Consider the following 24,556-nt stretch of genomic DNA (forward strand, 5'->3'; position numbering starts at 1 on the left):
AATTAATAAAATCTAGTGGTGCTTCATGTTTTGGATCAATGAGAGTGACATGCTTCACTATATGCATATGAGAGAAAGACAAAACTAATTAAAAATAAAAAAATAAACCAAAAATCACAAATTAAAGAAGAGATTGCAAGTTTCGCAAAGCTTCAAACTTTCCAGTTTAACTGCAGAAAAATCCGTCAAAGTTTTAATCTTTCTCGGGAAACGATTGGTTTCAGGGAAGGTGAAGCAAAACGATGTCGTTTTCGGGGAAGAAGAAGGAGACGAGTCCAGTTTCGCCATTGAACAAACGAAGAGCAAGCTGGTCAGAGCTTTGGGTTAACCACCACCACCACTTCCTCTCTCCTCCTCCTCAAATCCCCAAATCCGATCTCACCCTTCTCTTACCCGACCCCACTCTCCTCACAATCATCGCCAAGGTCCCTCCATCTCACCGAAAGACTCTGTCTTTAGTCTGCAAGAGATGGTTAAGACTCCACGGTACGCTTGTACGGTCGATTAAGGTGTCGGATTGGGGAGTTCTCGAGTCTGGTCGGCTTGTCTCTAGGTTTCCCAATTTAGACAACGTTGATTTGGTTGTCGGAACGTGTGGTGGGTTAGTTTCGGTTACTGTGGGTGTTGGGTGTTACCAAAGTGTAGACTTTATTGAGGAGGAGAGACTCTTGTTGTCTGCTGAAACTGTTGATAGGGGGTTAAGGGTCCTTGCGTCTGGCTGTTCTACTCTCAGGAGGCTTGTGGTGGCGAACGCTAGCGAGTTAGGTTTGTTGAGTGTGGCTGAAGCGTGTACGAGGCTGCAAGAGCTGGAACTGTTAAAGTGTTGTGACAGTGTTCTGCTTGGAGTTGGTGCGTTTGAGAATCTGCAGATACTGAGATTGGTCGGTTTGGTTTCGGATATTGGTTTGATGATTGTGGCTCAAGGGTGTAAGAGGCTGGTGAAGCTTGAGCTTGTTGGATGCGGAGGAGGGTTTGATGGGGTTAAGGAGATAGGCGAGTGTTGTCAGATGCTTGAGGAGTTTAGTGTTTGTGATCATAAGATGGAAGCAGGGTGGCTTGGTGGGCTTGGGTATTGTGAGAATCTCAAGACGCTGAAGCTAGTTTCTTGTAAGAAGATTGATTGTGGTTTTGGTCTAGGTGAATGTTTGAGTCGTTCTTGTCCTGCGCTGGAGAGGTTGCACTTGGAGAAGTGTCAGTTGAGAGAGAAGGATGCTGTGAAAGCTTTGTTTAAGATGTGTGGAGCAGCGAGAGAGGTTGTTTTTCAAGACTGTTGGGGATTGGATGATGATATCTTCAGCTTGGCAACGGCTCTTAGGTACTGACAAAAACTTTGTTTCGTCTTAAATACTTTTGTGGTTTGGTAATGGTGAGAATATGAACTGGTATGAGAGTAGGTCTGCGGTTTCGGTTTCTTTGGTTAGTTTGGGTCGGTCTAAATCTCGCCGAAGTGAACCGAAAAGAAATACTGTTTGGTTTGGTTCGGTATTCGGTTAGTTTGGTTTCAAAATTTTCTACTGAAGTTTTTGGTTTTCGGTTTAAATTGAATAAAATTCGAAATTTTTAGTTAAGTTCAGTTATTTCGGTTCGACTTCTTCTGGTTAGTTTGGAATTCGAAAAATCTTCCTCTTCTATGTTTTGACGTTTGAATATTTATTGTTTGTTGGCTTTGCAGGAGAGTGAAGCTGCTGTATCTAGAAGGATGCTCATTGCTAACAACATCAGGTCTTGAATCAGTGATTCTACATTGGCATGAGCTTGAACATCTGAAAGTGGTTTCGTGCAAGAACGTTAAAGATTCGGAGATCTCTCCTTTGCTCTCAGTTTTGTTCTCAAACTTGGTAGAGTTGCAGTGGAGACCAGACACTAGATCACATCTCTGGTTGAGCCTTACAGAGAGTGGAATTGGGAATAAAGGAGGAAAGTTTTTCAAGAAAATATAGAAAGTTTTATTTTCCAACACTGAAACTGTTTCTCTCCAATACTTTTTTAGAAACTTTCTTAAGCTTTTTCGTTTCTTGTGGAACAAAGTAGCAATTGCTAACTATAATGAATAGTGTTATTTTCTTTAACCTGATCACAAGTATTTGAACATTGATCAATGGCTACTTGGTTGAGTACATGAAGTTATAGGTACATCCGAGCTTGTGGATTTAATACAAAAAAAAAATGTGACAAAAAGGATAAAAGGGGGGTAAAAGTGGAGATGCGGGGTATCGATCCCCGTACCTCTCGCATGCTAAGCGAGCGCTCTACCATCTGAGCTACATCCCCCCTTGATGTCGTAGTTATGCATGATAAATTATTTAGACTCTAAACCTCTTTTCAGTTTCTGTAAAAATAGAATATAGAATGAGCAAGTGTTAATAACTAATCCTGAAATAAAACTTCTTCAAAACTTCTAGAGAACCAACTTAAAAGAAAAAAAAACTGATGTATTCCATTAATGAGAAATGTGTACATGTGAGGTTCAGTTATATGCAATGTAGCCTAATTAGGCCAGTAAACAATATAATAGTGTTACAGCTTGAATTAGGTTTTCTTAAGTGGTTTAGGTTTATCCATATATACATATAACATTCTCTTTTTCGTTTTGTACCAGGAATATCACATGGGCCGGCCTTGTTCTAAGCCAGACAATTTTCATTTTTGGTATCTTGTAGTAATATATAATGTTTTATAATAATAATATGGAGTTCCCGAATACTTATCTCTTTTTAACTATATTGCAATGTATATATGCATGTGATATACCAGACAACACCTTTCATTACTTTTTTTTTTTTTTTTTTTTTTTTTTTTTTTTTTTTGCAGGTTGTATTTGAATAATTAAAAATGCTGTAATAACAGGTTACAAGTTCCCTTTTTCTTAGCAAGAGGTAACAATTTTTAAGTTAAAAAAAAAAGAAAGAGTTAACCATCTTTTTTCTTCTCTTCTTAAATTATTTTGATGAAGAACACATTCTTCGGCCATAATTCAGAGATCTAATATATATGGCAGTGCCAATCTCTATTTCTCAAACAGAAGTTAAAATTGTAAAATATACAAAAATCACAATTTAAGAATTCTTTTTGACACACTCATACATACACTATAGTAAACAAAACCTGCATAAAACGGTAGAAAACTTGAAAAGCTATCACTTATCATACATGTAGATGATCTTTTCAAATTTTTGATCCATTAACAATACATTTTAGATTCATTGTCTAGTCGATTTGATATCTTTAAAGATTATGAGCATACGATTTAATACCGATCGCAATCATCACCAAGACTCAAAATGTGTAGAATGCGTCTATTATGTACAACATGGATATAGTGCAATACGTCTAGTCAGTCTTACATCATTTCCTATAGTGTTTACTTTATCCATCTCGTCTAAATCTCACGTATTGTTGGCCATATGTACTCTTCTTCTTTTTTTTCTTTGTTCGTTCAAAGAGATGCACACCAAGAACGGCTACGTACGCTCTTAATTAAGTGGCTCTCGCAGCCACCAACGGCCATGTAACTCCAGAGCAGTACTTCCCAAACAAGGTCAACCATCGCTGCATCGGTAATTCCTTGATTAGCTTTCATTTACACTACGTGTCAATTACTAACTGGTTAATAGCTGGCATCTAACATTGTTTATGTGTGATTAGAATCGGCATGACGTTGCAGATGTGGACAAGTTGACTATGCTAATGACCGGAAGTCTTTGGGATCACTCGAGAAACAGCCATACACGTGGTCTTGTCTTATTAGATCTATTTCCTTAAATAGAAATATTAGTAGCTTTCGTACCAACCTAATTTGCAACATTTTCTATAAATAGAATGTTAATTTATTAGACGACCAAATCTTATTGGATCTGTTCTTTCCTCACCCCACGATTTGTTGATTAGAATATTATCGTCTGATCCACTATTTTGCCAGACAAGTTTGTCATTACTCCTGGCTTTAAAATTAGAATGAGATTAATTAAAGATTTTCTTATAAGATCGCAGGGATTATCACCTTTTTAGAAAAGAAGAAGCCTATTACGATTGGTACTTACTTTAACGGGGTAAAGTTTTTTACAGAAAAATAACTTTGATAGTTCATGCTAAACGTATATGGTTTCCGTATTTACTATGTATGTACAGATATACGGTATGATACGTATTTTGTTTTTATATCCGAAACTACATGCATTATCATCTGCCACCCCCAATATTTGGTTTAATAAATGAAAAATATTTTATTTTATTTGAGGGAATATACTAGGTCACTAAGATGCACCTTTGAAATTTTCTAATTATTCTGTGCATAATGGAAGCACCCGCCTCACCTTTCTTTTTTTTTTGCCTCGCCTTGATACACCTGAAAGTTTTTAGACAGATTTTAAATAATTTATAATAAAAATTATCGAAAAAAGAGGAGATTATATTGAAACAATGAACACTATAAGTCAGATTTGACCTTTTTTACCTGGTTAGGCACCGTTAGTCAACAGTAAAATAACACCCATTTGACAGATAATCAAACAAAATTAAAGAACCCTAATAGTAACCGCAGAAACTCCATTTGTTGTCAATCATATTCATGCCTTTCTGGCGAGCTGTATTTAAAAACTAATTAATATTAAAATATTATGGAATTTTAATAAATGATGTCGAGTCATCAGAATTTCAACAATTAAATACTTGTAATGACATGCACTGTCCTCTTCGTCAACGTTTTTAAAAAATCAATGAATTTGATGAATTCCGAAAACGCTTACAATCTTAATCTCTTGAATCACATAAATATAACTTCATAATTTAATTTTACTCACTGAAAGTCTGCCATTATTCATTGTATAACTTAACAACGAAAAAATGAATTTTCATTATAACGTTAATTATAATTATTCTCAAATCTCGACGCGTTATATTCAATCATTCAAAGAACCAAAAAGGCAAAAACTAAGTCAAGTCTATTAATTATATCCGAATATAGTTTTATCAATTTCATTTAAATTACAATTGCTTTTTTTTTTAAAGCAGAAAAATTTTCTTTCTTTTTAAAAAGGGAAAGTGCTAAACAACCTAGCCAAGTTGCGTTACATGCTACGTATCTTCCTCCTCTCACAAAATATGGATATATAATTATTTTTATTTTAGTTCATACACATAAAATTTGCATATTGAAAAAAACGATCATTTTCGTCAAAAGAAATTCTACCTTTCGAGTTCCATTTAGTTCCCTTCCTTTTTAGTTCCTCTCCATAACTTATCTTTTCACATCTACTCTCTCTCTCTACATTTATATCTATATATATTCTCTGAACCCATCTTACATTCAAGATCAAATAAATAAAAAAACTTTTGAGAAACACAACTTTTCTATCAAATAAGGTTTTGTTTTTGTTGCTGGATCAGATATTTTCTTTTCTTTTAGGGTTTAAGGTTTCTTGGGTGATAGAGAAAGATGGAAGCGTTTGGTGGGTTTCACAAGGAAGATGATGAGCAGATGGTTTTGCCTCCTGGGTTTAGGTTTCATCCAACAGACGAAGAACTCATAACCCACTATCTTCACAATAAGGTTCTCAACATTGATTTTTCAGCTAAAGCTATTGGTGAGGTGGATTTGAACAAAGCTGAGCCATGGGAGTTGCCATGTAGGTTATAACAAACCAAGTTTTTTAACATCTCTGATCTAAATATCATTTTTTTGAGATTCTTATGTGTGTTGGACTTGTTTTTCGTGTCTTTTTTTAACGCTGGTTAATTATGCTATGAATGTAAAATATCATTTGTTCTTGATCTAAATATGATTTGTTTTTGTGTTTGTTTTGGTTAATAGATAAAGCAAAAATGGGTGAGAAAGAATGGTACTTCTTCTGTGTGAGGGATAGAAAGTATCCAACCGGTTTGAGGACTAACCGGGCAACTCAAGCCGGTTACTGGAAGGCAACAGGGAAGGATAAGGAGATTTTCAGAGGCAAATCACTAGTTGGTATGAAGAAAACACTTGTTTTCTACAGAGGAAGAGCTCCAAAGGGGCAGAAAACAAACTGGGTGATGCATGAGTATAGGCTTGATGGGAAACTCTCTCCTCACAATTTGCCCAAAACCGCCAAGGTAAACCTAAACTCCAAGCTTTGCTCTGTTTCTTGCTCTGTTTCTTGCTTTGTTTGATAGATTTTTTGGTTTGGTTTCATTTTGGCAGAATGAATGGGTGATATGTAGAGTGTTTCATAAAACTGCTGGAGGCAAGAAAATACCTATTTCGACGTTAATGCAAATAGGTTCTTATGGAGGTTCCGGTTTACCACCTCTAACAGATTCTTCACCATGCAATAACACAACCAAGACCGAACAGACTTACGTGCCCTGCTTCTCCAACCAAACTGAAACAAGAGGAACATTACTTAATTACTTCAGCAACAACCCTGCCCTTAGCTCTATTCCACTATACCTACCTCAATCTCTCCATGTTTCTGATCCGGTTCTTACTCAAGAACAATCGGTTTCTCAAGCGATGTTTGAGAACAACAGAAGGCAGAGCTTCAAAACGTTGAGTATCTCGCAGGACACTGGAGTTTCTAATACCGATATTGAATTTGGGAGGAGAGGATTGGATCATCAAGAAGTTCCATCTTCCTCCACTGGTCCGGTTGATCTTGAACCATTCTGGAGTTACTGAAGACTCAGAAGTTCATTATCTTAGGTCACATGTAAGAAGAACTTCGCAAAGTGTTTTTTATTTTTTCCTTTTAGCGTGGTGTGCTAAGTTTGTATAGATTATTATATCACAACCTCATACTCTTTAGTGTGTTTTTATTATTATTATACTATTAGAGAGAAAGGATACAGCAACTAATTTCGTTAATTTTTTTTCCGAAAGTTTACATGCATTATGGTGAACAAAATCAAGCACTATGAGTTCAGTGCAATACTATAGTCTCTCTTTTTTTTTGACAAAAGCAATACTATACCCTTTCATTTAAAAGCTCAAATCTGTGAATTGTAATTAAGGTATATGGTTTTTGGCTTCATCAAAATATATAGTTACGAATTGATTTACAGTAAACCTTGTTTTATGATATTATTTATGTCATATCATTTTTTCGGATTTTATGATGAAGCAATCCATATACATGAGTAGTATAGTTTGACCAGGTACTAGACAAAGCCAAATGAAACATTTTGAAAAAAATTATATAAACATAAGTTCTCATTTTCGTAAAAAAAGATTATTGAAATCTTTATTTAACCGCCATAGCCCCTAAAATTTCACGGCCTGTCCTGGGTTAATATAAAAGCACAATGCATACTCGCGCATATAGACCACATGCACCGATGGCTAACATATGTATGAATTATGATACAAGGACTAAACATGGCTAGCATTACAGAATCACATATATCAAATAATTTCTATATTTTAAACGAAAGAACATGAAAACTACCTACTATTTCTACAAATAGTGTCTAATCAAACATATAATTAACCATTTTCTTTTGCTGCCGCTGTCGCCAAACGTTTCAAGTCGCTCATAAAATAGCAGACGTTTGTAACGCTGTGAAACCTAGCTAGCTAGTAGCTAGCTTATTCATGTTCCTTGTATCTGAACTTATTGTCGACGTAAACTTATTTTCTTATATATATATATATATATATATATATATATATATATTAACTTGCTCTAACGCATATATCAGTCTAGTATTGAACCGAACGTACAGTCGCATAAGGAACTTATTTTCCACGTAAACTTTCCAAACAAAAGCAGATCCCATACACCAATGTGAGACGCCAGAAGTAGGTTTCCGACAATTTTATTTCATTATGTATATTCATACATCTACTATAAGATAGTGGGGATATATCATATAATTATCTTTCTGTTGGTTAATAAATATTTTTGAAAAAAATTCCATGAAAATGAAGCAAAAATTTCACGCAACAAATGAATGTTATCATGTATATGTAATTACTGTTTTAAGGAACTAAATCAATATTCTTTAAACACTCCAACACATGAACAACACTTTTTATTCCATCTGCTTTTGAAGTAAAGGGATCATCTAATTAGTTTCGTTGCTTATCGATTCTCTTTCATTTTCCTCATGAAGAATCTATTCTGTTATAAAGTTGTTACGCGTGATGTATGAAATGTACATATACACGTATACTAATATCATACTTTGAGCAGTTTCTCACTATTATTATCTTGAAGTCTATATACTTTTGACTAAGAATATAGTTTTACATATTTATAAAATAAAACCGGTCATGATAATAACTGCTGATACCTTTATCAAACTGATAGACCACAGAATAAGACAGCAGAAATAGAATAAATGATTGTACGTAAGAGTTGTACAAAACTAATTAATCTGGAGTCTATAAAAACAATTTACAGTAGTAAGCACTAATCAGAATGAACTAGTCACGTGTTTAATGTGATCTACTACAAAAAGATGAATTTGAGTTCCACACAACATCTTTCATAATCACTTATGTAATATATAAAATGCCCATTTTGAAGTTTGGATAATAACGAAATAAAAGTTGATTAACTCGAGTTACCTTTCACAACCAGATTCCCAAACCCCTAAAACACTCGAAATAAGTTTTGTATTTTGCCAATTACAGATACGTACATACTTCAGATGAATCTGAAATCTCACCCCTCGGTTAATTCCGTACTTAACATGAATACGTATACTCATGTGTCGTATCTAAGTAATTAGTACGCTATCTTTCTTCAACTTTCTTTTTTTACTGATTTTATTTATTTTCCACTTGTTTATTTTCCAGTTAGAACAGACAATTATTAATACTCTCGCAAGACGACAAAAAAGAAAAAGAAAAAACTCTCGTCATCGTTAACAACTCCCATGTTTCTCACTTTCTCCTTATCCTCTGCTTATAACGACTTTAACGAATTTCCCAGTGGGCTTCTTGATATGGGCCATTCCTTATCAGTGTTTTGGGCCTGCCTTCGCAAGATCCCAATCTACTCCCATATAGAGTTTCAAACATGACACATCTAAAAATTGCAAGTATGGAGACAGCCATTAACGGTCAGATAATCATCACGAGTCAGACAAAACCATGCCGTTTGTTACGGGTACTTAGGAGAAAAGATTCTGATAATTAGTTTTTTTTCTCATTCGTCTGGATCCTACTACCTAGAAAGAACAATGATGATATTGTGGTACGATACAAAGTTACACACTAAGCAAAAGATAAAATGCTCTACATCTCTATCTCTCTAACCTGGAACCTATACAACACTTCAACCTATCAAAAGTCCTGGCAGGAAAGAATCCTAATTTACAAGTTAGAATTTAATCAATGTGGAGTCAGTCATGTAACGTGGGAGTGGTGTAAAGACCTGCCTTCTTATATCCATCCTTGAATGGTTCCCTCGATAGCCCGCCCCAGGACCCGAGCCAGTTTTAACCGCCCTGTGCCACTCAGGCGGAAAGGTTACTTGAACGGCACCACCTCCACTGGCATCAACAACCCACCACCTTTGCTTCACTTGAAGGCGGATTTTTGCAAAAATAAGATTTTAAAAGTTTTTTTTTGTTGGGGTCAGCTATCATCAACTGGTTTCTTTGTGAGACTGACTCCTTTTGCCTTCTCCATTTCTGCTTCCTTGGCTGCTTTCTTTTTCTCCAATTCCTCTTGCTTGATGTTCTCTTCGTGTGCTTTCTTGAACAACCTTATAAAATTCAAGAGGGTCGCAGTAACTGCAGCAATCCATCACCCAGGTGTTGTTATTAACTAGCTAATATAATAACAATGAACAACGTTCTAATGTATCAACATTATGCAAACCTTGTTCAAATGGACAACGTTTGGGATCTTCTCCAAAATAGTACGCAAGTGCATCAGCATTATTCCCCTGTCCATTAAAAAGACAAATAAAGATTACTTCAGGATCAGACGTATTGTCACATGTAAGACCATGGGATCTAGTGGAGGTTGAAAAATTACCACGACAGAGTAAAGACTCGATACAGTTGCCACTTCAGTCGTAGCAACGGAAATGAAGTCCTTCAATGTCTGTTATCAAAAACATAAGACTAGATTTTAGCATCCGGAAGTAGTTAAGTCTTAAAAACAGCTGAAAATCATGAAATATGAAGAAAAACCAAACATACTTTACGGAAAACTTCAGAAACAGGACCATCACTTTCAGATGCAGTGAGCTCCTGGTTCAGTTTCTCCAACCCTTTGATAATAGCTTGCATTTCCTCCGCCAGCGACTTCAATTGTATCTAAAATCAACAAGATAATCAAATGATTGAGCCAGTTAAAACCAAGGAATAGAGGAAGGATAAAGCACAAAGCCACAAAGGGAAACCTTTGAAGCTGATTCAAGACTTCCAAGATCCTTATGAAAGTCCAGTAGATCTGATCCCTTGGAAGCAAGGACCTGTAGAAAGAGATGTTCAGACCATTTTCTAAAAACAACCCTCAACAGAAGAACCTAAAAGGCTGCTTTTTGAGATTGTGTGCTTTACCTTGCAAAGATAGTGCATGAGAGTCATCTTGCTGTTAGCAGCACGTGTATCGCTTAGTTTTAATAAACTGTCCAACTTGAATCCCACTGCAGCGCCTGCACAGAAAGTAGAACAATGGTTTTTATTAACCACAAAGGATATGCGTTCAAACAAAACAGGTAACAAAGGCACCATTCTTGTAAAATAATAATATACTAATACTTACCCCTGGCAGTTCCTTGGTTCAATGTGTTCCCAAGATAAAGAATCTTTTTCATAATCTCTTTTAGCTTTTGTGAAGTACGAACCTGATGAACAAGCAATGAGGAGAAAAATTCTTTAAAAGAGAAATATATATATATATATATATATATATGGACTAAAGAAAATATTGGAGTTAGTTCTTGCAAGTATCTGACCTCATCACACGCAGAATTTACCGCATTTAAACTTTTTTTGAATTCTTTTATCTGCACAGAGATCATCATTAACAATAAGACCACTAAATTCAAAACTACATAGACACTAATTCAATAACAGTAACGCCACCGGACCTGAGTGCCGAATTGAATCTTGAAGGAAAATACTCTCATCTTCGATTCTACTCGTGGCACCTTCATCAGCTCTAGGAAGTACTGCGGTAACAAAATGATGAGAGACCAAAACGCATTAGCTAAAGAGATTGTTAAAATTTTAAAACTATCTCAAGATTCAAACAGACCTGCTCACACTTTCCCAAAGTCGCCTTGTCACCAGTGTAGTTCTACAGCAAAACAACCAAGATTGAGAACTTTTGTCAATAACAAGTGTACAAAGTTAACCAATTAGAATAATATATTTCACACATTACATCCGAAATAAGGACAAAAGCGAATACCTTAAGAAGTTCCATCTCCTCCTTGGTTGGACAAAACTTTATAAGATTCTCTATTTGATCAATATCTAGTACAGTATCATCCATTGCCAGAACTGCAGCCTGGTTGATGAAAAGAAAATTGTGAACAATGATCATACGTGTACTCAACTAAAGTAGGTTTGGAGCTTACCATCATATCAGGCAGCGGCATCTTCACTTTCGTAAGCATAATTTCCGTGTTATTGGCTCTCCTAAGATCAATCTGAAAATCATAAGAAAAAACCATAAGTCAAAACAGAGTGAAATATAATTATCTTTTACAGCAGGTGGTACTCAGATTCCAGGCATATGAAAAAGAGTAAGTTATCTGGTCACAACAAAGTCTTTAGCATATTTAACATTACCAGTTGAATTTTTTCAGGTTTTGCCCCAACCGATTTTCTTCGACCTCCAGCTTTATCAACCGGCTTTGGCACTATAGCAGAGAAAAGGGTCTCTATTTCTGATACATCAAACTCAGGTGCACTAGCAGAAATGAAGAAAACATTATGATCAATAACACAGAAAAATATATATATAAAAAAAGAGGAATGTAAAGTAAGTGCAATACGTTTGTCCTTGTCTCTGTAACTCGTCCCATAAGCTTCCCTGCAAGGCCCTTGTTACTTTAACCCAGTGTAAAGGCTTCAGAGAAGACTTTTTTGGAGCTGAAGACCCCAAACCTGGACGTGCAAGACCACGCCCTCTTCCTGCACCCTTAAGATCTGGAGGTGCACCAGGAGGTCTAGGTCCAGGAGGTGGAGGAGGTCCACCAGGAGGTCTTGGTCCAGGAGGTGGAGGTGGACCAGGAGCACGACCACCAGGAGGCGGTGGAGGGGGAGGTCCAGGAGCTCTACCACCAGGAGGCGGAGGAGGAGGAGGGGCTCCTCCACGCATCGGAGGAGGAGGTGGTGGTGGGGCTCCTCCACGCATTGGAGGAGGTGGTGGCGGTGGGGCTCCTCCACGCATTGGAGGTGGTGGTGGTGGTGGGGCTCCTCCAGGAGGAGGTGGTGGAGGCGGAGGTCCACCAGATCTAAATGGAGGTGGTGGTGGTGGCGGAGGTCCACTAGTTCCAAATGGAGGTGGTGGTGGCGGCGGAGGTCCACCAGATCTAAATGGAGGCGGTGGTGGTGGTGGAGGTCCAGTAGATCCAAATGGAGGCGGTGGTGGTGGCGGAGGTCCTCCAGATCTAAAGGGAGGTGGTGGTGGCGGCGGAGGTCCATTAGATCCAAATGGAGGTGGCGGTGGTGGTGGAGGTCTACTGGATCCAAATGGAGGTGGTGGTGGTGGAGGAGGTGAAGTTTTACCAAATGGAGGTGGTGGTGGTGGTGGTGGAGGTCTAGTAGATCCAAATGGAGGTGGTGGTGGTGGTGGTGGAGGTCTAGTAGATCCAAATGGAGGTGGTGGTGGTGGAGGAGGTGATGTTTTACCAAATGGAGGTGGTGGTGGTGGCGGAGGTCCAGCAGATCCAAATGGAGGTGGTGGTGGTGGTGGCGGAGGGGCTCCATGACTCGGTGGTTGAGGAATTGAACCTACGTGACCAAAAGGAGATGGTGGTGGTGGTGGTGGTGGTGGAGGTGGTGGAGGGGCTCCATGACTCGGTGGTTGATGAATTGAACCTACGTGACCAAAAGGAGGTGGTGGTGGTGGCGGAGGTGGTGGAGGAGCTCCATGACTCGGTGGCTGTGGAGGAGGAGGAACTGAACTTACGTGACCAAAAGGAGGAGCAGTTGGAGATCCATAACTTGGTGGCGGAGGTGGAGGGATAGGGACTGAATGCGCTTTACTAAAAGGAGGAAGAGGTGGTGGTGGTGGTGGTGGTGGAGGTGGAGGAGCAGCAGAAAAACCGTTAATAAGAGACGTCTTGGGTGATGGCGAAGGTGCAATACTCATATAAGGCAACGGGGAAGGAGTAGGAATATGACCTCCACTGGATTTGGTTGTATTTGATGAACTAAAAGGAGGAGGAGGAGGTGGTGGTGGTGGCGGTGGAGGTGGTGGAGAATTGTAAGATGTAGAGCCTTCCTCATGAGTTTCAAGAATCGAAGCATACCCAGGCTTCCACGGTGGTGGAGGCGGTGGTGGAGGAGGTTGAGAAGTAGAACATGCCGTAGAAGTTGCCAAAGTCGAAGTATACACAGACTTCCAAGGAAGAGACGGTTGCAACACGGTTCGATTGTTTGGTTTCTCAGATGCAAAAGGAGGAGGAGGTGGTGGTGCAGAAGGAGGAGGAGGTGGTGGTGGTGGCAACGTGGTTCCACTGTTTAGTCTCTCAGATGGAAATGGAGGTGGTTCCGGGATATGAGATGTCTGAGAGTAGCTGTCATTTTGTCTATGCGAAGAAAAAGTAGACAGTGGTGGTGGTGGAGGTGGAGGTGGCGGTGGAGGAGGTGATGCAGCCGCTTGTGAAACTGAAGTAGCCTCACTGGTTAACGAAGGCAGGGAGGGAGTTGCAGGTGGATGCTGAGGTGTTGGAGGCGCATGATGTGGAGAGACAGGTAGAGAAGGCGGCTTATCCTTTGGGCTAGAATCTGGTGACAACCAAATTGGAGTCCGACTCCTCATAATATCCGACGAAGAAACAGTCGCTCTCAGATACTTAGTCTTAGCATCTTTTGTCACCACGCCATCAGGCGATGTAGCTCTTTTACCATCCTTGAGAGAAGTGGTGATCGAAGCAGGAGCACTGTTTGTCCTCGTCGGAGGGTACGCCACATGCATAGAGTCTTTATACGAGCCCTTGTTTGAAGGAATCCACCGAGAAACTGCATTAGGCTTAGCCATTCTAACATTACCACCCTGAGTTTCTTGCTGCTTAGACTTTGGCTTCACTGAATCTCCAGCCGGTTTTGCATTTGCTCCGACCACTTTCCTCGGCGCAGCTTTTGTTTTGTCTGATACAGAGATGTTGAGATCAGCATTTGCTTTCTGAGCTGTAGACTCTTCTCCATCACCATTCTGTTGACTCTCTTCCGTTCTAGAATCATTCTCCTTTGCTTCCACTGTCCTCTTCCGCTGCTCATCACTATCATCTATCCCTATATCCTTCACTGAGTCATTTGTATCTGCCTTTCCATCTGACCTATACTGTACATCATCGACAGTTATATCCTTAACCGGATCCACGCTAGCCTCATGTTTATGATTTGAATCATCAGACGCACAATCAAGAAACGCATTGGGCTCCACGTCCCCCTTCCACACCTCTTTACCCTCAGAATCATCTGAAGCACTATCAACAACCACAAAACTATCTGAGTCCTCTCTCTTCAAGTCATGCCCATCAATCGCATCGCTGAAAATCTCCTCCACCTCGTAAAACTCCTCAGGTGAAGCCATATCAAAATCGTTCTCATCATCATCATCTGATACAGGTGCTGTTGCAATAGCAGGCACCACGGTATCAGCACCAGAGAAAAGCACCTGATGCATTTCAAACTTTAACAGCCTCATTTAAACAAATAATCAGATAAAAATTTCACACAATGGCGGCAGCCGCTTACCTCTGCCTTGAACTCCTTTGGGAACTGGTCCTTGGCATCCCAAAGTATATCCATCTCATCTCGTTCCACAATTAAAATATTACCACGTACAAATGCTGTGTGGAACATGATTCTAAAGACCATCTCCTCACGCACCAAATCGTCGTGCAAGTGTATACATTCCAGAACAACATCCCCTTGAACACGGCACTGGATATCTAATTTCACCAGGATACACTCTTCCTGCATGATAAGATCAAGATAATGAACATTGTCTAGAGAGAAGCGTGTAGCTGCTAATAATAAAACCACACAAAAGAACTCATATACTGAACAATGTCTTGTACATAAATAAATGTGATGATCATATTCATAATACTTCCTCTGTTTCAATCTATTATTTTTTTTGTAGCAAATTAAGTAATGTTCTCACTATTCTAGATTAAAAAAAAATTAATACTGTTTTGACATTTGTGACCAATTACATATAATACTGCATTTTTTTCTTATTGGTTAAATTAATGATTTTTTATGTATCCAAGATAAATTTTATAATGGTTATCATTTCTTTATTCTTTGTGCATTAACCTTAAACACCTAGTAAAATGAAACAAGAGGATGTGACAGATACAATGGTTTGACAGAGTACCTGTTGGTAGAGACGAGTGTGTTTATTCGTCTTTGGTGTGGAGAACAGAACTACAGAGCTCCTGTTGGCTTTGGACTTAGGATCCTGACCGTAAACCCGGATTATGGGTCTGCACCCCTTCAAACCCTCAAAATGAGGGAGATCTCTGAGAATCAAGCAATCCAAAAGAAGAGGAGTATCCGAAGGAGGCCAATCAGATGTCAAGTTTCTTCTAGAAATGTACTGAAGGTATCTGAGCTGAGAAGGCTGAGGGTTAAGAGGAGAGAGTATATGAAGAAGCTCCTTGGGAGCTTGCTTGTGCACCATCTCTAGCGTCTTCTGCTCGCCCTGATACTGCTTTCTGTAGAGTAACAGCCCTGATAACATGAATGCGAGAACAGGCCAGCCGCCTTTCTCGCAGTGCATCAGGAGAACGTTTTGCTGGCCTTCTAGTGATAGCCAGCTTTCGCTAGATTTTAAAAAGTGATGGATCATCTCGAGAGGTAAGAGCGGACAGGTTTCGTATTGCCGAGGGTAGTCCATCACCGTCATGTCGTATTGGGATAAGACGTCTGAGATTTGACTCCGCTGCTCTCCTTCTCTGAAGTTGAAGACCATGAAGGATGCGTCAGGGAAGTGGTCTTGTAGCTGAGCGACGATGCCGCCCAGGTAGAGTTTGTACTCGTCCTCTCCCATAACATCGCTCGAGAAACAGCAGTCGAAAACTGCAATTAAAATAAAAGAAAACAAGAGAAGAAGATGAGAACTGCAATGTGGCAGCAGCTTCAAATGAATGAAACATCATCAGCAGGACATTAAAAGAAACAAAGGCTTTGGTTCCTGTGAGAAAGGAATATTCCGACAAAGCTTATTAAAGTGTTGTTGAAAGAGATTCTGATTCCTAAAACACAAAGACTAACAGATACTACAAGCTCCATTGCAAAGCTATACTCCCAATCTCCAACACATATCAGCTATTCGTAACTATAATGAAGTGCAATGAGGCAGCAGCTCAAATGAAAGAAACATCATCAGCCGAACATTAAAAGAAACCAAGGCTTTTGGTTCCTGTCGGAAAGGAATATTCCGACAAAGCTTATTAAAGTCGATTCTGATTCCTAAAACCTCTAAAACACAAAGCCTAACAAATACTAGAAGCTAAGCTAATGACATAATCCATTTGCAAAGCTATACTCAATCAAATTGCCAAAAAAAAAAAAAGCTCATATCTTTGGCAAGATTGAATTGATCTGATCCTCTAAAGTTGGAAGCTTTTTTACCATAGAGACGCTCGGAGATCTCGAGAAGGTGATCGGGAGGCTTTTTGTAGAAGAAGCGACGGAACAGCGCCATGGGAAGGGCGGCGCTGTCTCTCCTCGGATCAGATCCAAACCAACAAGCAGATCATTCTCCAATTCTCTATTCCCCTTTACCTAAACCTCAGATCCACCCTAATTCAGATGCGCAAACCCTAATTTTCACCCCCAGCTAAAACAAATTTACCATAGCCAGATAGAAAGAGACAACAAATCGCAGAAACCTCTGTCTCTCTCTCTCTGTCTCTCTCTCTCTCTCTTCCAATTATGAAACGAGGCAGCTCGTAATAGCAAGGCCAACGATGCAATTCCAGATTACTACTAATATCGATCTATGTACAAATGGGGAAACTCTTCTTGGACAAAAATGGAAACAAATGAATTTTCGAAGCTTAATCAGATAGTTTACAAAAATAAACAATAGATGGAAGTGACAGTGAGATGGAGGAGAATTTCAGGTGAGGAGATGGAGCAGAAATAAGGAAGAATGAAATGAATTGAATCGAGATTTCGAGAAATCTTCCAATCAAAATATTTTTTTTTTTTTTTTTATTCATAATTAGAGAGAGCTGTTAATTAATTATAGCCAGAAGAAAAAGGCTTTATTTGATTTTTACTCTTTAACCAAACCGAATGACAACGTAGTCCGGGTGGAAAGAGGGGAGACCCGGTTCGGAGTTCCGACACACGACACGACCATTCTCCACCAGCTGTTTGTCTCGTCGTCCTACGTGGGAATGTAAACAGTGTTCATAAAAATTACAGCCACGTTTTCTCTGACAAACAACAAAAATACAAAATATAAAAAGAAGTTCAATTTGTGATTTTCCATCTGTCGAAACACGCTATTGACTTAAAAACTAGTCAACAAAATATATATTTAGAAACATTTCAGAATATAAACATTTAAAATTACAACAATATTTAATCGGTGATAGTATGTAAAGGTTTCCATTTTTCGTTTGTGAAGTAATTTGAATAAAGGGACTGGTCGGAAAAAAAATAATTTGAATTAAAGGGGATTTTGTATTTTCTTATCCTTTGAAGATAAGGTATCTCTTATTTAATTTTATCAAAGATCAGAAAAGGGACAATAATATGTCTACATACCATACCTAACCTTGTGCTTTTCGCATAAAGAGGCCTCAAGTTGCATATTTGTTATCCAAAGGCCCATATATAAGATTTGGGCTTGTTCGTCAACGGCCCAACTGTCTTTCTCTCACTTCGTGACTAACTGAGAAGTGTGTACGTGAGTGGCGTCATAGCCCAAGTACGAGATCAACGGCCTCTTTCATGGTGTTTGTTGCAATAAGGACTATGTGAAATGTTTGGGCTTAATATAGTCAACGGCTAAATTGTCTCTCGGCTACTCCAAACACAGAGCCTTCTCAGTTTTTCTCATGGACCATCACGCATTGCCATGACCATGACTATTGTGTTTCTGTTTTTTCAACGGAAAGGTTACAAACCAAGTTGCTACATCTTTCTTAACAAGGATCTCCATTGATTTTTGGTATGTTACTATCACTGTATCGAAGGAAACAAATGTCTAAATAATTAAATACAAAAATATCAAACAAACCATAACGAACCAAACTAGATAAAAAGGAAGAAAGAGAGGTCTTTCTTTGTAACGTACTAACGTAACAAAATAATTTAACAAAACAAAGAATACATAACAAGAGAAGAGTTTCAAGAATTGAAATTTGTAAAGTGAGAGCTTTGCATAGCTTCTTGAAGGAGTTCATGATCATCCCAACAATCACGATACGTCTCAAGATTTTCTTGTGAATTGTCGAGAGCAGACAAACAAAGTAGTTTTCTCCATTCTTCCAAATGCGGAAAGCCAACATAATCTGCATACTTGTCGCAATACTATATAGCAAAAAAAAAGTTTAAAATTTTATCATTAGGTCATAAATAAAAAATTAAAAACGTGTTTAGAGGGTTTTATTACTGTGAAATCAGCAATGTCGTGAGTGTTGTGTTTAGGGACACCAGCGAGATCTCTTGACCGGTAAAAGTCAGCGACAGATTGCAACATTTGGTCGGAAGAAGGAAGAGATAACTTTCCAGACAATACTTGTGCTATCCATTTTGCTTGTGCTTCAAAGAATGGGAACCCTATTAACTGCAAAGCACCAAAAAAAGAATATTTTGAGAAATTATAAATCAAGATTAATCTGTTGAAACAAAATAAAATAATTAAAAGTGTAGAGAGAGAGACCTTTCTAGGGATACCGACAAAGGAGAGAGAAGGGGAGAGAGGCGGAGGGAAAGTATGTTCGAAGAGTGGACCGACTCTATCATCATCCACTTCTACTCTTCCTTTACTCTCAAGAAATGGAAACTTGTACGAGTACCTGTTTTTTTATTCAAAATATAATTAAATAAATACGATAAAATGTTTTTAAAATGACAAAAATCTATTACTACTGTAGAGTATAACAACATCATGTACCCAAGAACTAGGGAACTGAAATTAATTGAGATGAACAATGTGAAAAATCGATTTGTAGCCCACTCAATACGACATTATAAAGTCCCACATCATGATTAAAAGTAAACTAGCTAATAGTTTAGTTTAGTAGTTATCGACAACATAGCTATAGGTTCAGTAATTTATATATATATCGACATTATTTTAATCAATTTGATTTTCTAGTAGAAGAACTAAGATATAAGTTACGCATTATCATGCAGATTCAAATGATCAACCATACTTTAACGTGTTTGGACGTTTTTCTCATTTTTGTTTATTGATTATAGTATTACAACTACTTATGATGTCGATGAAGACCTCGTTACTCCCAAAAAGTCATGGTCAATTAAACTGAACTTAACGCTTAATTAATTACGACTAAATCACTACCGAAGGAGCCATCATCACATGTTTGTCTTACGTAACAGAAACAAAAAGTAGTAATTTAGACTATTCGTCATCTTGCATGAAAGAAACACATGGTGCTTTTTTACGCTTAATTTGTTATATATGCGTGAATTTTGGTTTTGTAATCATATTAAACAATATATAAAGATGAGTCTTACCCGGTGCAGTATAAAATTGTATCAGCGACGACCCAAGATCCATCCACAAAGATGACTCTCCCATCATCTTTTAAACATTCAATCTACCGAGACAAAAAAATCAAAGAAAAAAAATATTTTTAATCTAAATTTACACATACTAATTTAATTTAGCATAGCATGGTATATTAAGTAATCAGAACCTGTGGTTGAAGATGAAGGTTTGGGTATTTGGAAATGACTTTGGAAAGTCCAGAAGTTATGTCAAGTGACTTGGAACTTAAATGAACTTCCTTTGCCTCTTCCACAAGCTCTATTGATATGTCTTGTCCACTCATTGAGTTCCCAACCACCACCACTACCTATCACCACCATCATCATACATCACCAAATTTAAACTAAGATCTATATATAAAGAGGGAGAGATTTAATCACCTCATTACGAAATGGATCAGGCACCCGGTAAACATGGCTATGAACTTGCTTTCTTTTCCAAGAATCCATTCCTATAATCAATCATCAAAGAACCAAAATCAATAAACGGACCTATACTATAGTCAAATAATTAACATGATGTGAACCACTACATAACGTTTGAAACCAACGATAGATATATACCTTTTATAGAGGGCAATCTAGGGTGAGAGTAGTGACCAGTAGCAACAACAACAGCATCAAAGATCTCTTCAGTGACCTTACCACTTAGTTTCTCTTTACTTCTCACAATCCATCTCTTCACATCTTCATTTTTATCTTCTTCCCCTACAAACTCAACCCTGACATTAAACCTAATCATCTCTCTTACCCCAAAAGCTTCACTAAAGTCCTTAAGATACAACCAAAGCTCCTTATGCCCTGGAAACCTCCTCATATCTCTCCCTTTCTTCGCTAGAAATGGAAAATCCGAATAACCCATTATCTCTCTCGGTGAGGTTAGCCTCAAGGAAGAGTAAATGCTGCTATGGACCTTAAGTGCACCATTAGTAGGAACACTTCCTAAAGGATCTTCTTCTTTCACGTTTGGTTGATACAACCATTGACCTCCTACGTCGTTGTTTTGCTCCATCACCACCACTTTGTGTCCTTCTTTTCTTAGCTCCCTTGCCGAGACTAGCCCAGACGGTCCAGCTCCAATCACACACACCTTCTTTGATCGGCTTCTTGATGCTTCTGATAATGTGACCGAAACCATTCTTGTTAATTTAAGAAAAGATGGATTTAGTAGTATGCCTTTTTTTATTTGGTGTTGTTGTGTAGTCTCGCGTGGGATGTTGTATTTATAGTTGAAATTGGGACTCTTCTTTTTGTGAGGTAAATTAATTAAGACTTCCTCACTACTACTACTCGATACGTCTTTTTCTGTTTTCTCTACTTTTTTCTTGGTTATATAATTATTTCACATAAATATTCATATACTTTAATTACATGGTTGCAGATCTCTTAAATAAAACTACTCTGTTTATTTGTTGGAAAAGTAATAATTTAAGAGCAGAGCCGGTCCTAGTAATTAAGTGCTAGAAAGCAATATAAAAAATTATGGTCAGAATCTCTCGATCCACAACCTGTAACACATATAAGATCAAGCCAACCATTGGTACTGAGAACTTTCTGTCCATATGTGACCGTTTAAGATCATAATATTTGGTGGCCGGAAGCACGGTTTTCTTCATTTTTTTGAACGTCGCACGGCTTTCTTCCAAAGCCAGCTCTATTTAAGAGAGAAGACGTACATGACAAAATCAGAGGTGGCAGACTATTTGTAACTTCTTTTCAAGAATGCACACACAATACGAATCTCTTAAATTCGAGTGGCATGATAATAATGTAATAGGAACAATTCATTATAACCTCTCTTCGTCTTATCATATATATTATATAATAATACTGATAAAATCTTAATTCTAGATGTTATCAGTTTTCGACTCTTTCTCTAATTTGTGCATGAAACTATCTCCAGTGTTTTCTCTTAATACAGAAATTGACTCAATCTTTAGTCAAAAAAAAACTAACTCAATCTTCAAAAACAACTCCAAAAACAAAGTTAGTATATGGGTCCCAATTCCCAAACTGATTTTCAATCATAAACTCTGACCGATCCACCGATCCACCGATCGATATGACTATTTATTTACGTCGCATGTGGGCTCTAAATCAAATAGTTTCGATTTTTTTTCCTTTTAAAAGTAAATTTAAAGACAATTAAAAATCATCATTTCCCTTTGGAAACAATTTTAGTATTCTATATCATTGCTTCGGCATTTGATTTCTATTTGTTGTAAAAACAGTAACTATAACTAAACTAGCTATCATAGGAAGTTGCATGTGTTAAACCCTCACAAGATGTAACATTTTTTCGAATGAATTTTAAAATAATATACATATATATATATATATATAATTTTATTATGTAGGCGAATTTTAATACAAATTCCTTACTAGAAAAAATATGCATAATTTATTTTTGTTCCATACTTGATACATAAAGTTTTTAGTGTTTTCACCTCTCATCCAACAAAATTAGTATGAGTCAGCGACTGATATCAATTTAAAAATTTATTAAAATAAGAAAAAGTGAAACAAAAGGTAAGTAAACCCTTTCCCCCGAAGTTAAAAGAAGAGAGGTGAAAATAGTCTTGAGACGCACAACAATGGCTATTGTGTCCCTCTTAATCAAAGTAATCCTTGCTGTTAAAAGTTGTACTTAGGGTTTGTTGGAAACATTACCAACCTATCTTGACAAAAATATACTCCAGTATATTAAGATATGATCATTTAATTCTTTTACTCTTACATAAATACGAGTATTTGTATTAAATAACTATTAACCTTAAATTTACTACGTAAATATATACTTTTTAATTTACAAAAACACTTGTGTTCTGAGTTTTGAGCGTGTTCTTAGAACCATTTTACTTGTGTGGATTTGGTGTAATTTCTAATGAATTTCACATTCAACTTCTCGTGTTTAATTTCATAAATTCGTTTTTTTCTTCGGCCTTTTGTTTATATAACTCATTAACTTGTTTCAATAATGCGTTTGTCCTCGTTATTATCACAAGGATTGTCTTATAAAAGACTATTAAGATGTGTGTTACAAAAAAAAAAGACTATTAAGATAGCTAACGATTCTGCACCTTTATTGGTAGTATTCAGATCTTGTCTGCCTTCTATAATTCAAAATCCGAGATCTTGATTTAAGTATTTTTAAAGCTCATGGGCTGTAATATATATATACTACTAAGATCTATATATTGGTTGCACATGTGGTTCTGATAGCGAAGATATGCATGAATACTGCTGATTCATTATTTAAAGTATCTTAAAGGCTCATGGACTGTAATATACACTACTAAAATCAACTGGTTGCACATGTAGTTCTGATAACGAAGATAATGGATGAATATTATTGATTGGTATTTTATTTTTCTTGGTTAGGGCATCTCCATCTCCACTCTATTTTTTTCTCTAAAATGAAGTAAAAGTGAATATGGAGTAAAAAATGCTCCAACCCAACTTCATATCTCACTCCATAATGAAATTTACTCCATAAATGGAGTAATTTATTTTTTTTTGTTCATCACTCCATTATGGAGTGAGAAATGGAGTAGGGTTGGAATAATTTTACTCCATTTTAGAGGAAAAAATAGAGTTTCACATTGGAGATGCTCTTACCGTTTATTGTTGGTATGTTAATGTATATAATTACATATGTGAATATCTTAAAGGCTGATATGGGCCCCCACATGTAAGAGGAATCCTTAAAGGCAAGATAACATCTACAATAATTTCATTGGGCTCTTAAACTAATGTAGTGAAATGATGATTCTCTTGTGAAATTTTGAAAACATGGGACCACTTTGCTTCTTCGACAAGAAACTGACGAGAGCAGAAGCTTCTAATCCAAGCAAGCCTGAGAAGTTTGGCCATACAGAGATACATACACTTCGTCATATCAAACTCTTCAAAAAGTCATTACAGTTTCTTCTCGGCAAAGTTTGTTTTGTGTCACTGAAAGGCCAATTAACTGACAACTTGGTTGGATCATTAACCAGGGCCTCGAGCCTTTGTCATTAGATGTGAAAATATGGAAATTTACTTGAGAAGATCCTTTTTTTTTTTGAACTCTTGCTCTCGCTGTTCCTTGGAGCAGCTGCTTCTTCTCCAGCACATTCTTACATCTGAAGGGTTCATCGATCTCAATTTAAGTCACTCGGAGTAGTAGTAGTACTCATGGTTTCACTTCTATTAGCACGTAAACCATCGCAAGATTTGACAAACCTCATGACTTGAAGCAGTATCTCTGTTTTATATACCACACCCCTACTTTCTGACCCACAAAATAAGTAACACATAGTTGACAATATTAACTCTAGACTTAGCCTAATACAACAAAAACAAACACAGAGATTTTTAACTAGGTAAATCAACATTAAGTTCTAACAACTTATTTGCCTTGTTGCTTGTTTTTTATTTTCCCATGTTTTCTGCATTTTATCATATGCAATATAATATCAAAGATGAGAAGACTCCTGTTGTCTAAAAATCACCAGTTCAGGGACGTGTCTCTATTGGCTGAGGCTCAAAGACTTGTCTCTTTCTTAGGCATACATCGTGGTCTCTTTATCACACCACTTCTAGAAGCATTTAAAAGACTTTGGCTTCTTGCTTCTTCGTCTTTAAATGTGTTTTCTTTTTTTTTGAAACACTTCTTTAAATGTGTAATAATAGTTTCGTT

General features: G+C 37.4%; 4 protein-coding genes and 1 non-coding gene across 5 annotated transcripts; 2 read left to right on the top strand and 3 right to left on the bottom strand.

Annotated features, from left to right (window-relative positions):
* Window positions 1–10: 10 nt before the first annotated feature.
* On the top strand, window positions 11–2,074 carry LOC103850665 (F-box protein At5g07670). The gene is made up of 2 exons (XM_009127450.3): window positions 11–1,315; window positions 1,673–2,074. The coding sequence occupies exons 1-2, from the start codon at window positions 243–245 to the stop codon at window positions 1,938–1,940; spliced, it is 1,341 nt and encodes a 446-aa protein (XP_009125698.1). The 5' UTR covers window positions 11–242; the 3' UTR covers window positions 1,941–2,074.
* Window positions 2,075–2,198: 124 nt separating this feature from the next.
* TRNAA-AGC lies at window positions 2,199–2,271 on the bottom strand. The gene has a single exon. It is a non-coding gene; the product is annotated as a tRNA-Ala (tRNA).
* A 70-nt stretch (window positions 2,272–2,341) lies between these two features.
* LOC103850666 (NAC domain-containing protein 79) lies at window positions 2,342–6,838 on the top strand. The gene is made up of 3 exons (XM_009127451.3): window positions 2,342–5,624; window positions 5,810–6,087; window positions 6,176–6,838. Exons 1-3 carry the CDS (start codon window positions 5,435–5,437, stop codon window positions 6,650–6,652), a joined length of 945 nt encoding a protein of 314 aa, XP_009125699.1. The 5' UTR covers window positions 2,342–5,434; the 3' UTR covers window positions 6,653–6,838.
* A 2,257-nt stretch (window positions 6,839–9,095) lies between these two features.
* On the bottom strand, window positions 9,096–18,073 carry LOC103850667 (formin-like protein 20). Its single transcript, XM_009127452.2, has 17 exons — window positions 16,756–18,073; window positions 15,497–16,200; window positions 14,869–15,090; window positions 11,937–14,788; window positions 11,731–11,851; window positions 11,517–11,588; window positions 11,348–11,446; window positions 11,192–11,233; window positions 11,025–11,105; window positions 10,890–10,940; window positions 10,697–10,778; window positions 10,492–10,586; window positions 10,332–10,403; window positions 10,129–10,245; window positions 9,962–10,030; window positions 9,803–9,869; window positions 9,096–9,714 (listed from the first exon to the last, which is right to left on the bottom strand). Exons 1-17 carry the CDS (start codon window positions 16,826–16,828, stop codon window positions 9,557–9,559), a joined length of 4,977 nt encoding a protein of 1,658 aa, XP_009125700.2. The 5' UTR covers window positions 16,829–18,073; the 3' UTR covers window positions 9,096–9,556.
* Window positions 18,074–18,322: 249 nt separating this feature from the next.
* On the bottom strand, window positions 18,323–24,384 carry LOC103850668 (flavin-containing monooxygenase FMO GS-OX-like 9). Its single transcript, XM_009127454.3, has 7 exons — window positions 20,440–24,384; window positions 20,257–20,327; window positions 20,025–20,183; window positions 19,843–19,925; window positions 19,022–19,157; window positions 18,752–18,925; window positions 18,323–18,669 (listed from the first exon to the last, which is right to left on the bottom strand). Exons 1-7 carry the CDS (start codon window positions 21,011–21,013, stop codon window positions 18,487–18,489), a joined length of 1,380 nt encoding a protein of 459 aa, XP_009125702.1. The 5' UTR covers window positions 21,014–24,384; the 3' UTR covers window positions 18,323–18,486.
* Between the last annotated feature and the right edge of the window lie 172 nt (window positions 24,385–24,556).

The sequence above is a fragment of the Brassica rapa genome, chromosome A02 (genome assembly GCF_000309985.2).
Source record: "Brassica rapa cultivar Chiifu-401-42 chromosome A02, CAAS_Brap_v3.01, whole genome shotgun sequence".
NCBI classification, from domain to species: domain Eukaryota; kingdom Viridiplantae; phylum Streptophyta; class Magnoliopsida; order Brassicales; family Brassicaceae; genus Brassica; species Brassica rapa.

Bases quoted from the DNA above. Each gene is read 5' to 3' on its own strand.
- LOC103850665 (XM_009127450.3), top strand. From the start codon at position 243: ATGTCGTTTTCGGGGAAGAAGAAGGAGACGAGTCCAGTTTCGCCATTG. The intron at 1,316-1,672 runs GTACTGACAAAA...TTGGCTTTGCAG, and splicing joins AGCTTGGCAACGGCTCTTAG to GAGAGTGAAGCTGCTGTATC.
- LOC103850668 (XM_009127454.3), bottom strand. From the start codon at position 21,013: ATGGTTTCGGTCACATTATCAGAAGCATCAAGAAGCCGATCAAAGAAG. The intron at 18,926-19,021 runs GTCTCTCTCTCT...GGTGCTTTGCAG, and splicing joins TTGTCGGTATCCCTAGAAAG to TTAATAGGGTTCCCATTCTT. The intron at 18,670-18,751 runs GTAATAAAACCC...TTTGCTATATAG, and splicing joins ACGACATTGCTGATTTCACA to TATTGCGACAAGTATGCAGA.
- LOC103850666 (XM_009127451.3), top strand. From the start codon at position 5,435: ATGGAAGCGTTTGGTGGGTTTCACAAGGAAGATGATGAGCAGATGGTT. The intron at 5,625-5,809 runs GTAGGTTATAAC...TTTGGTTAATAG, and splicing joins TGAGCCATGGGAGTTGCCAT to ATAAAGCAAAAATGGGTGAG. The intron at 6,088-6,175 runs GTAAACCTAAAC...TCATTTTGGCAG, and splicing joins ATTTGCCCAAAACCGCCAAG to AATGAATGGGTGATATGTAG.
- LOC103850667 (XM_009127452.2), bottom strand. From the start codon at position 16,828: ATGGCGCTGTTCCGTCGCTTCTTCTACAAAAAGCCTCCCGATCACCTT. The intron at 14,789-14,868 runs GTAAGCGGCTGC...GAAATGCATCAG, and splicing joins CAAAGGAGTTCAAGGCAGAG to GTGCTTTTCTCTGGTGCTGA. The intron at 9,715-9,802 runs GTTTGCATAATG...GGATTGCTGCAG, and splicing joins ACGTTGTCCATTTGAACAAG to TTACTGCGACCCTCTTGAAT.